The 12,259-nt window shown below is 36.7% G+C and overlaps 1 protein-coding gene across 1 annotated transcript in view; it reads right to left on the bottom strand.

Annotated features, from left to right (window-relative positions):
* Positions 1 to 9,428: 9,428 nt before the first annotated feature.
* Positions 9,429 to 12,259, bottom strand: part of LOC102851136 (methylmalonyl-CoA epimerase, mitochondrial-like) — a 55,940-nt gene continuing 53,109 nt past the window's right edge. Inside the window, exon 4 of the mRNA XM_006902941.1 lies at positions 9,429 to 9,581. Coding sequence (XP_006903003.1) covers positions 9,429 to 9,581 — 153 coding nt within the window. The remainder of the gene's footprint in view (positions 9,582 to 12,259) is intronic.

The raw sequence follows: 12,259 nt of genomic DNA, 5'->3' as shown, positions 1-12,259 counted from the left end.
CGTAAGGGAAATTTTCTGTATGTAACGGAAATTTTATCTCTGTAACGGAAATTTTATCTCTGATATGGAAATTTTATCTTTGTCATGGAAATTTTATCTATGTAACAGAAATTTTATCTCTGTAATGGAAATTTTATCTACGTAATGGAAATTTTTTCTTGGAGGGGTGATAGTGTACATACTTGCCTAGTTCCTGTTCTTAAAGGGAATGCCTTTAATCTCTCTCCATTGAGAACAATATTGGCTCTCAGATTTACATATATACTTTTTACTGTATTGAGGAAGTTTCCCTCTAATCCTATTTTGTTGAGTGTTTTAATCAGGAAAGGGAATTGGATTTTGTCAAAGGCCTTTCTGTATCAATTGATAGGATCATGTGGTTCTTGTTCTTTACTTTGTTCATGTGATGAATTACATTGATTGTTTTTCTTACATGAACCACCCTTGCATACCTGTTATGAATCTCACTTTGTCCTGGTGATTTTTTTTAATGTATCTTTGGATTCTATTGGCCAGGATTTTATTCACGATTTTTGCATCTATGTTCATAAGAGATATTGGCAAATAGTTTTCTATTTTGGTGGTACCTTTACCTGGATTTGGTGTCAATGATATGTTTGCTTCATGGAATGAGTCTGGGAGAATTCCATCTTTTTAGTTTTTCTGAAATAGTTTATGTGGAATTGCTGAAAGTTCTTCTCTGAACATTTGATAAAATTCACTTGTAAAACCATCTGGTCCAGGACTTTTTTTGGCTGGAAGTTGTTTTGTTGCTTTTTCAATTTCTTCTTTTGTAATGGTCTGTGCAGGTGGTCAGTTTAGGTTTGTGCCAGTTTAGGTAGGTTGTGCATTTCTAAGTATTTGTTCATTTCCTCTAGGTTTTCATATTTATTTGAGTATAGTTTTTCTATAATGTTCCATAGTTAGCCTTTTTATTTTAGTTGATTCTGTTGTGATGTTGCCCGTTTCATCTTTTACTTGGATTATTTGTGTCTTTTCCTTCTTTTTCTTTGTTAGGTTTGCCAATTTTATTGACTTTTTCAAAGAACCAAATCCTAGTTTTGTTGATGGTTTCATTTGTCTTTCTGTTTTCTATTTCATTTATTTATGCCCTAATTTTTATATTTTTGGGTTTTTTTAGAGGGTGTTGGGTTTTCTTGCTGTTCTTTTTCAATTTGTTATAGATGTTGGGTTAAAGAGTCAATTGTAATTTCCCCCTTCCTTTTGATGTGTTAGCTTATTGCTATAAATTTGCCTCTGATTACTGTTTTGGCTGTTTCCCAGAGGTTTTGGTAAGTTGTGTTTTCATTGTCATTTGTTTCAATAAACTTTTTAATTTTAGTTTTTATTTCTCTAGTACACACTCATCTTCATGTAAGATGCTGTTCTGCCTCCAAATGTATGGTTTCCCCCCCTTTATCCTCTTGTTATTCATTTCTAATTTTGCAGTCCGAGAAGAAGCTCTGTATTTTTTCTCTGCTTTTTAATTTATTGATGCTTGCCTTGTGACCCAAAATGTGATCTATTTGCAAACCCATGTTTATCGCGGTTTTGTTCACAATAGTAAGGAGTTAGAAACAACCTAAGTGCTCATCAACAAACGAATGGATAGAGAAGCTGTGGTATATTCACACAATAGAATACTATGCTGCATTGAAAAACAAGGAACTCATGCAATATTATTTAAAATGGGCGACCCTGGAAGACATTACGTTGAGTGAAGTATCTCAGTCACAAAAGGACAAATATTGCATGATGCCACTGTTGTAAAACAGGACTGACCTCAGGACTGAAGGAGACTGAGAAAGATGGGTTAAATAATGTATACTGAATTGAATCAAATGAGGGAGGAAACTGTTTAAGAGGAATATGTGATTAGGTATTTTTGTCATGACAGGAGTCCAGAGCGAAGACTGTATAGTGGAGTGGACCTGGGGGGTGGGATTGTAAATCAATGAAATAATTTTACTTTTCCAAGAGGGTAGTGTATTAGGAGGAAGGGTTGGGAGGGGAGAAAAGTGCAACAATGAATGAATGGAAATCCAAAGTCTCTGTAAATTTTCATTGAAATTAATAACAAATTATTTTAAAAAACACAACTTTATAAAAAAAAACACAAACAACTTATGCCACACAGATTTCACCAAAGAATATATGGATTTCTACTTGGAAATAGTGGTATGGAAAAGAGAGCTACAATGGAGGATTTGTACGAAGTGGGTTTCCTCAAACAAAGCATCATTTCTAATATGGATACAGTTTTCAGCTGGAGAAAGCTGCATTCCCAATTTGTACAACACAGGTTTTCTTCAACAAACTATTCTTTCTGATAGAGAACATCACAATATAAGAGAACCATCAGTTCCAAACGTAGGCAAGTGAGTTTTGGGGAAACATTGTATTCTTTACTATGGAAGCTCTGGAAAGACAGAGTGAGCTGTAATTCACTTTTGGTGCATTGTGCATTTTACTGAAGAACATGCAGTTTACTACTTCTGAATACTATAGTGCAAAAATCAACTGCAGTTGAAAATTTGTACCACACATGATTTCTAACACAATACATTGTTTGCTTCATAGAAACACAGCAATTCATCACAACAGTGAAGTTTATAACTTGTGCATGGTGTTTTCACAAAAGAATGCATTCTTTGTAATGGAAGCACTGCAATGCCAGATAAAGCTCTAAGGAACATTTGTTGCAACAATGGGTTTCACTAAACAAAGAAAGACTTAATACTTGGAAACAATTGGTATGTGCTAGTAAAATATATTTGAAAATTCTTACCACACAGGTTTTCCAATAGTCCGTGCTGTTTCTTGGATAGAAACAGAGCAATTCAGAACCAAACTTGAGTTGATAACTTATGCAACGGTGTGATCCCAAAAGAATGTATACTTTCTTATTGAAGAACTGGAATGGCACACAAAAATTACACTTTGTGCAAACTACTTTTTACTGAAGAATGTACGGTTTACTATTGGAACAGACTAGAAGGACATGAAGTTCAAAATTTGTACCACACGGGATTCCTAATGCTGCTTCTTCCTTCTTTCCTAGAAGTACTGCAAGTCAGGAGGAAACAGCATTTAAAAAATTATGCCACACAGATTTCAACAAAAAACGTTCCGTTTTCTACTTGGAAATACTGGTATGTAGAGGAAAGCTGCAACAGAGAATTCATACGAAGCGAGTTTCCCCAAAGTGTCATTTCTGATAGGATACCGTTTTCAGCCGCAGAAAGCCACATTTCCAGTTTGTACAACAAGGGGCATTCTTCAAAAAACTATTCTTTCAGATAGGGAAGATAGCAATACTAGAAAATCATCTGTTTCAATCGGATTCAAATGGGTTTTCACAAAACAACATATATGTGTATGTTTGCTTATTTATCATTTGTTCTTATTAGTGCAGCACTTGCCTATCAGTTTGGTGTACTGAGGTAATATGGGGTTCTGTGATGCTGACAGCTGTGCCTCCAGTGTGTGAAATGCCAGAAAAGTTACCCCACTGTGGGTAATTTTCCCAGAATAAGACAGACTAGGAAGCAGAATTGATCATCCATTTCTGAAACAGCAGGCCTCTGAAAACTGTGAACAAAAGAGAAACATGGATAGCTATCATATTACAGATAAAGTCCAGATAAAATGAAGAAAAACAGCTGCAAATACCCCTTAATAATTGTAATGTGGAATGTACAAAATATGAATGTAGGAAAACTAGAATCTCTGAAAAATGAAATGGATGGTATGTATGGACATTAGTGAGATGAGATGGACTGGAATTGGCCACTTTGAATCAGACAATCAAATGATATACCATGCTGAGAATGAAATTAAATAAGCAGTGACTTTAAAAAGTATATCCCCAATACAAGAAACTGTCAGGTACTATATCCCTAAGAGCAAATCACAGAAACAATCAGGCATAAGAATAGCATGGCATAGCACAGACCTCTCTGGCTCTGAAGCTTGTTGTGGTGCTGCAGGGTGGAACCCTGACTGGATCCTGGCCTCCAGTTGGCACAGTAAGATGGAGTCCTGGATGTGGATGACTTCTAGAACCTTCTTGCTGGATGGATATACATATGTTAATTTCACAGCTTTTATTTCATTCTCTGGTGATATAGTTCCTAGGGAGATCTGCAGCAACCTAAAAGCCACAGATTTTAATCCAACAGCTGTTCCTCTGGAGAAAGAGCAGCAACCTCTTCCCATGCAACTTATAGCCATAAATACTCAGTTGAGAGTCAGCCATAAGTCCACTGTGACTTGATGGCAATTAGCAATTGAGTGATACACTAGTAGTGGGATTATGGGAACAAATGTTATTCCTATGTGAAATTTTCTAAAGAAGTGCCAAAATGCTTTCCATAGTGCTTACATCATTTTACATTTGTACTAGCAGTAAACATAATGCATGAGAATGATTGCATGAAACACAATATGAATAAGGAATAGTGTGTGGAACACAAAGCAAATCAATTAAAAAAAATCTTCACCACTAGACTAATAGGTAACATCATAACAGATAGGAAAAAAATCCTAAAGTTGTCAATGACTGCTTATTTTTACCAGGATCCACAAACAACTCTCATGAATTGTCAAGAACCTCTCCAAAGAGCAAAGATGTCAGTGTAAAGACTAATCTAATGTGCCTTGATCAAAGAGATGGTATTTTTAACTGCTTCCTATGCATATGAAAGTTGGTCAATGAGTAAGGAAGACCAAAGAATGACTGATATCTTTGAACTGTGGTGTTGGCAAAGGGTAGTGAATATCCTATGTTGTTGTTATGTGCTGTCGAGTTGTCTGCAACTCATCGCAACCCTATATACAGCAGCTTTGAAGCCTGCCCTATAGGCAGGCGAAATGACAAATCTTTCTTGAAAGAAGTGGATCCAGGTGCTCTTAGAGGCAAGGATGGTGAAATTTTGTCTCATATACTTTGGCTATGTTGTCAGGAGAATAGTCCTTGGAAAAAGGCACCATGTTGAGAAAGTTGGAGGGTCAAATAAAGAAAGGAAGATCCTAAACAAGATGGATTAACATATAATGATAAGAACAACAGATCAGAGTATGTCAGATATCTTGAGGATGGTGCAGAAATGTATAGGTGTTCATAGTTCATCTGTTGTTAATAGTGTTGCAGGAATTTGACCTCCTCTCCAGCAACTCCAGGCAAAGGAAAAACACTACAAGCTCTTTTGGTGAAGCAAGGAAAACTTTATTGTCTTTCAAGGATCAGACTCCCTGAAAACAAAATGTTCTCTCTTACAAGGCTTACAAGGCATTAATTGGGATTTCTTTTCTATTGGTTGATTTTTACATGATGGTTGCTTAGTTAAGCCTTTTGGGCAAAGGAGCTACAGGTCAGTTAGGTACACAGAGAGAAAGGTTACAGGTTAGTGGAAATTCCCTCATTTGGTTAATGGGCAGCCAACTCCCAGCTGCTGTATTGGTTTTCTGCTATTTATTGCTGAACTTCTGTGGTTAAAGCTGTTCACCAGCAGCTGCTCCTAGTGGTTGAGCCTACTGAACATGTTACATGTTTTTGCTTAGCTTCTGTCTTCTTGGATCAGGACCTGCCTCAGTATGATCATTATGAGTCACAGTAGATTTGATGGCTCACACCAATAATAATAGGTAATGATATCGTCTGCTTCCAGCCAAGAAGTATCTGACATCAGCAATGACATGCCTTATTCCTCTCACTGCTTCTAAATCCAGCCTGAATTTCTGCAAGTTACCTGTTGATTGTACTGATCGAGCCATTTTTTTCATAACCTTCAGCATGATATTACTTGCATGATATTAACTATATTGTTCAATAATTTCTACAAACTGTTTTAAGTTTTTTACAGAATGGAAATCTATCAGGTAGTTGTCTTTTGTTTTGTTTTTTTTAATATTGTCTAATTTATTATTTTTTAAATGAAAACAGTTGTTGGTTGGGTAGTTGTCTTTTGAATGTCTTGGCGCAGTCTAATGAGCAGATCCAGCACTGGAACGTCTTCCTTCATTCCCATTGGTTTGTTTTTTGTGTGTTGTTGTTTTGTTTTGTTTTTTTGTTTGTTTGTTTGTTTGTTTTTATTATTTTTGTGTGAGTGTACCATCAAATCAGATCTGACTGGTACAGGAGGAGATTGTCCCTTCTTCCTCGGCAGAGCATCTGGTGGATTCGAACCGTGCGACTCTGGGATTGTAGTTGCAGCTCCTTGCCACTAGGTCACCAGAGCTCCCTTGGTTTGGTTTTTTACCATTGGTTTTTGATCATATGCTACTTCCCCAAATGGTTCAGTATGGACCAATTATTTTTGGTACAGTGATTCTGTGTGCATTCCTTCCATCTTCTTTTGATCCTGCCTACACCATTCACAATTTTCCGCAAAGAATCCTTTAGCATTGCAGCTTGAGGCTGAATTTAAGCTTCAGTTCTTTCAGTTTGAGAAATTATAAGTGTTTATTCTTTCCTTTTGGTTTTCTAACTCCAGAACTTTGCACATTTGATTCAAATACTTTGCTTTGCCTTCTTGAACTGCCGTTTACAATCTTCTTATTTCAGCATCTCTTCTCTTTGGTTTCCCTTTGCTCTAGTGCAAGTTTGAAGAGTCTCTTCTGACATCCATTTTGGTCTTTCTCCTCTGCCTTTGTAATATCTTTTGCTTTCTTCACAGATGATATCTTTTATGTCATACCACAACTTGTCTTCAGTCATAAGTGTTTAATGCATTAAAATCTATTATTTAGTTTGTAAAATCAGCAGCAATGAGACTCAAGGTGTTATTTTGGTTCTCATGGATTTTTTTTCTTTTTTTCAACTTCAATTTGAACCAGCACTTGAGCCACTGATGATCTGTTCCACAGTCCACGGTCTTGTGTGTGTGTGTGTATGTGTTTCATACATTCCCATTCATTATATTGTATAAAATTAATCAACATTTAACTATGCCCATCTGTCTTTCCAGCTCCCCACTGGATTTTTCCCATCTTCTTTACCTACCCCTTCCCTCTACCATCAAATTGTGACTTTATGATTTCGCCCCTGCCCATCCTCACCCCTCTGTTCCTACCCTCTCCCCCCATTGGATCCTCATAGATGTTTTACTAGTTATCTATTTCTACAATAATAGTCTTATACAGTATTTGTCCTTATGAGACTTAGTCCACTAAGCATAATGCACTACAGGCTCTCCCAAGTTATGTAATGATTTTGGAAAGCACTGCTTCTGAGTGTTGAATAATATATCATCATGTGAATGTACCATAATTTCTCAATCCATTCAATTGTGGTTGGACATTTGGGCTGTTTCCATGTTCTTGCAATGGTAAATAAAACAAGATGAACATTGGTGTACAAATCTCCATTTGTGTCTCAGTTCTAATTTTTTCAAGTGTATATATTCTAAGCCGTGGAATAGCTAGTTGTGTCATGTGGAATTCCTATGTTTAGCTTTTTGAGGAAATGTCAAACTGTCTTCCACAGTGGCTGTACCACTTTACAGTCCCATCATGGTGATTTGACAGCTTCTCTATTGACTTTTTCCATAGATGTAGTCAATCTGATCATTGCATATTCCATCAGAGAAAGTCCATGTGTTCATACAGTTTTTTGAAAAGTATTTGCAATGAAAAAAATGATTGCTTGTACAATTTACATTTAGTCTCCAGCCTCATGTTATTTAATATAATTTTATATAGATCTGTGTATGTATATCATGCATTTATGACTGAAAGAGGTCCTCATTTGTCCCCATTCCCAAGAAAGTTGATCCAACAGAATGTGAAAATTATCGAATAATATCATTAATATCACATGCAAGGAAAATACCACTGAAGATCATTTTAAAGTGGCTAGAAAAGTGCATAGACAGGGAATTGCCAGAAGTTCAAGTGGGATTTAAAAGAGGTCGTGGCACCAGGGATTTCATTGTTGGTGTCAGATGGATCCTGGCTGAAAAGAAAAAATACAAGAATGTCTATTTTTGCTCTACTGATTATGCAAAGGCATTTGACTACGTGGATGATATCAAATTATGGCTGACACTGAGAAAAATGGGAATCCCAGAGTACTTAATTGTGCTCATGAGAAACCTACATTTAGCTCAAGAGTCTGTTGTGTGAATGGAACAAGGGAAAACTGCATAGTTCAAAATTAAGAAAAGAGTGTGTGTAGGTTATATCCTTTCTCCATACCTATTCAATCTCTATGTTGATCAAATAATTTGAGAAGCTAGACTCTGTAAGTAAGACTGTACAATGATTGGAGGAAGACTCATAATAACCTGTGTTATGCAGATGACACAAACTTGGTTGCTAAAAGTGAGGAAGACTTGAGACATTTGCTGCAGAAGATCAAGTACTATAGCCTTCAGTATTGATTACAACTCAGCATCAATAAAACAAAGTCCTTACTACAGGACCAGCAGTCAACATTATGACAGATGTAGAAAGGATTGACGTTGTCAATGATTTCACCTTCCTTGGATCGACGACCAACAGCTTTGGTACCAGCAGTCAGGAATCAAGAGATATATTTTATGGGGCAAGTTCACTATCAGGGATCTCCTTTCCAAAATGCTGAAGCACAATGATGTTAGTCTGAGGACTGAGGTGTGCCTAATTCAGGCCATGGTCTTCTCAATCACCTTCTATGCATCAGAGAGCTGGACAAGGAATACGGAGGATAGAAAAAGAATTGATGCTTTGGAATTGTGGTTTCGGAGAATAACTGTATATCCCATGGACTGTCAAGAGAACAAATATATATCTTAGAGAGGGTGAAGCTGGAGTGCTCCTTGGAAGCCAAGACGGGGAAACTTCATCTTTCATATTTTGGGCATGTGGCTAGGCAAGGCAGTTCACTTGAGAGGGACGTCATGCTTAGAAAGATGACGGATCAGCAAAGGAGAGGACAACCCCCAATGAGATCAACTGATATGGATGAATGCAACAATGGACTTGAGAGGGTCAGAGATGGTAAGGATGGCACAACATAGGGCAGAGTTCAGGTTGGCTGTTCATAGCGTCGCTCTAAGTCATAATCTGATGGCAGCTAATAACAACACACATGTAAAATATATTTTAACCTTTTTCTTGCATTTAATTGTGAAGTTTGAATTTTTATAATGGAATCAAGGGTACCATAGCATACATTTATTCAATTTTATTTTGTTGTTATTGAGAATATATACAGCAAAATAAGCACCAATTCAACTGTTTATACATAATGATTCAGTGACATTGATAACGTTCTTCAAGTTTTACATTCTCATCTTCCTTTCTTGTGCTGTTCCTATCACATAAATTTAAATTCATTGCCACCTGCCACCAAAAGTTTACTATCTAATTCATTTTTCTGCTATTTGAATTTTGCTAGATTTTTGTACAAATTTTTTTTTTTTAGATCAATTGATACAATTTCACAATTAAGCTTGTTCTAGTTCTACAAGGACTCCACCACAGTCTTTGGGATGCAGAAAAATCACTGGTTTTCCATGTGCTCCTATTGTGGCCTCTTCAGTTAGACTACGAATCTTCTTTTTTTTCAAATCCATCACAGCTTCATTTATGTTATCCACCTTCAGAAAAAGAAACAAATAAGAACACATCTGAGATCATAACAATACTGAACTATAGAAGAAACTCTGAGACATCATCTCTATGACTTTGGTTAGGGCTATTTTTAAACAATCAAGAAGTCTAAAACTTTACATTTTTCTAGGAGTTGTAATGTTCAACAATTTTAATCATCATTATATGTTTTCCTTATAACCTAAGTCATGTATGCTACACAGTAATTTTATATATAACAAATAGGAGTACGGTGAATATTATGAGGCTGGCTTAGGATCAGACAAAGTTGCCATCTAGTATACACAGGCTCACTATGAGTTGGAGTAAACTAAATGACTTACAGTAGGTTTCACTGCCTGTGAAAACCTGAAGGAAGGCACTTAACAACAATACAGTCATATAATTAATTTCATCTATATGATGCAAGGTCAAATGATTTTCCCCAGTGTCTTGGGATTCTCATCTGAAAGAAGAGGAAGTCTATACCTATAATTTAGCTATATATTAAAATGAGTTAACAGATGAGAAGCTCTTAGAACAGTTTATTGAATATACTAGGTAGATACTCAACAAATATGTGTATTCCTCTGATCTTCAAACTCCCCTGAACCCTAAGGTTATATTTCAGGTTAGAACTTTATATACATGTGCAGAACTATTAAGTTGTCATTAAAATGTGCATCTCCCTCTTAAAAATTCAAACATTTATAATCTTGCAACTCTGTTTAAATAATTTCTATGTTCTTTTTCAATGATCCAAGGACTGTATAATGGATTCTAAACCCTATACGACAATTGATGAAGATATTACTAATGATGACTTCTTCATATATAGCTACTTGGTCATTCCGGAGAGTTGTTCTTTTTAAGTCTCACAACATTAGCAGTCCCTGGTTTATTGCACTGTAGCTTGTACTGTACTGTGGTTGACTAATCACCATTTTTTTCAGAACAATACAATATTCTTCCTAAATGCTTTATCTTTTTGTTTATGAATAAAAGTAATTTCATTTTCCCAAAATTAACCCAAACTCAGGATCTCCACTTTAAAATAGTTTTAAAGTTAGACAGTGGAAGAAAATTCTAACATAAGACACATATTGTTTTATAGCATTATTTTGTAATCACAATGTAATCACTCTTTTTCATTTCCTCCATTAATTCTGATTTATATTAATCTTTCTGTACTTCACTGTGTCTTAACTTTCTTGAAGGATAATGTGCAGATTATTCTTTCATTGTGTACTGCACTTCCCTTAATACATGTTTATTATCTATTTGCTAACTTTTACTCCCGATGGCCTGACAGTAAGGAGCTGTACTGCCAGCCCAAAGGTATATGGTTAGCATCCACTAGGTGCTTCATGAGAAAAGAATGGGCAATATTCTCCCATGTGACTTACTGCCTGTGGAAATCTGCTGGAGGGTCACCTATGAGTTGGTTCCAATTAGATGGCACACAACAATAACAATTCCCTATCTTCTCATCTATCAAGGATTCCTTTTGTGTAGAAACCTTTCTTTAGTTTTTTATAAGTGTTGTTACATAATATTTGTTCCTTTGTGATTTAATTACTTTACTGAGTATAAAGACCTCTTTGCAACCATCTTATATTGTTGCTGTTATGTGCTCTTGAGTCGCTTGTGACAAATAGCGACCCTGTGTACAACAGCTCTGAACCAGGCTCTATCCTGAGCCAATCTCATCATCTCCAACACACCCACCCCCATTACCCTAGTCACTGAGTCAATCCATCCCACTGAGGGTCTTCCTCTTTTGCATGATGCCCCTCCACCTTCCCAAGCATGATGTCCCTCTCTAAGGACTGGTCCCTTTTTGCAACATGACCAATGTATGTCAGAAAGAGCTTCAGAATCCTTGCCTCCAAGGAGTAGATATGGTATAGAGTTGTTGTTGTTGTTGTGTTATGTGCTGTCGAGTCGCCTGCGACTCATAGCAACCCTTATATACAACAGCCCTAAACTCTGTCCTAACCTGTGCGAATCTCATTATCTCCAACACACCGACTCCTATTACCTCAGTCACGGAATCAATCCATCTCATCGAGGGTCTTCCTCTCCTGTGCTGTCCCTCCACCCTCCCAAGCATGACATCCCTTTCCAGAGACTGGTCCCTCCTTGCAACATGTCCAAAGTATGTCAGACGAAGCTTCAGAATCCTTGCCTCCAAGAAGCAGCCTGGCTTCAACCTCTCCAGGACAAATCTGTTTGTTTTCTTAGCAGTGCATGTATATTCAATACACTTCTCCAAGACCACAGCTCAAAGGCATCAATTCTCCTTCTATCATCTCGAGTCATTATCCAGCTTTCTGATGCACATCAAGTGATTTTAAAGAGTACTTCTTAAATTCTTATTGTTGAAGGGAAATTCCTCAATATAATAAAGAACACCTATTCAAAACCCACAGTCAACATTATTCTCAGTGGAGAAATATTTACTCTCCTGTGAGCAGGAAACCAGACAAGTATGCTCTCTGTTGGCACTTGTAATCAATGTTTTATTGAAGTCCACTGTTACGCACCACAATCGAGTAAGTTCTGATTTACAATAAACCTCTCTCAGGTTTTCTGAACATTCAGATTAAGACAGACTAGGAAGAAGGATTGGCCACCCACTTCTGAAATAGCAGGCCTCTGAAAACCCTATGCACAACAGAACACA

Source organism: Elephantulus edwardii, unplaced genomic scaffold (assembly GCF_000299155.1).
Source record: "Elephantulus edwardii isolate Elephantulus edwardi_28Jun2011 unplaced genomic scaffold, EleEdw1.0 scaffold00473, whole genome shotgun sequence".
In the NCBI taxonomy this organism is placed as follows: domain Eukaryota; kingdom Metazoa; phylum Chordata; class Mammalia; order Macroscelidea; family Macroscelididae; genus Elephantulus; species Elephantulus edwardii.
Note: the sequence above shows the minus strand (reverse complement) of the source record. Positions and strands in the feature narration are given on the sequence as shown.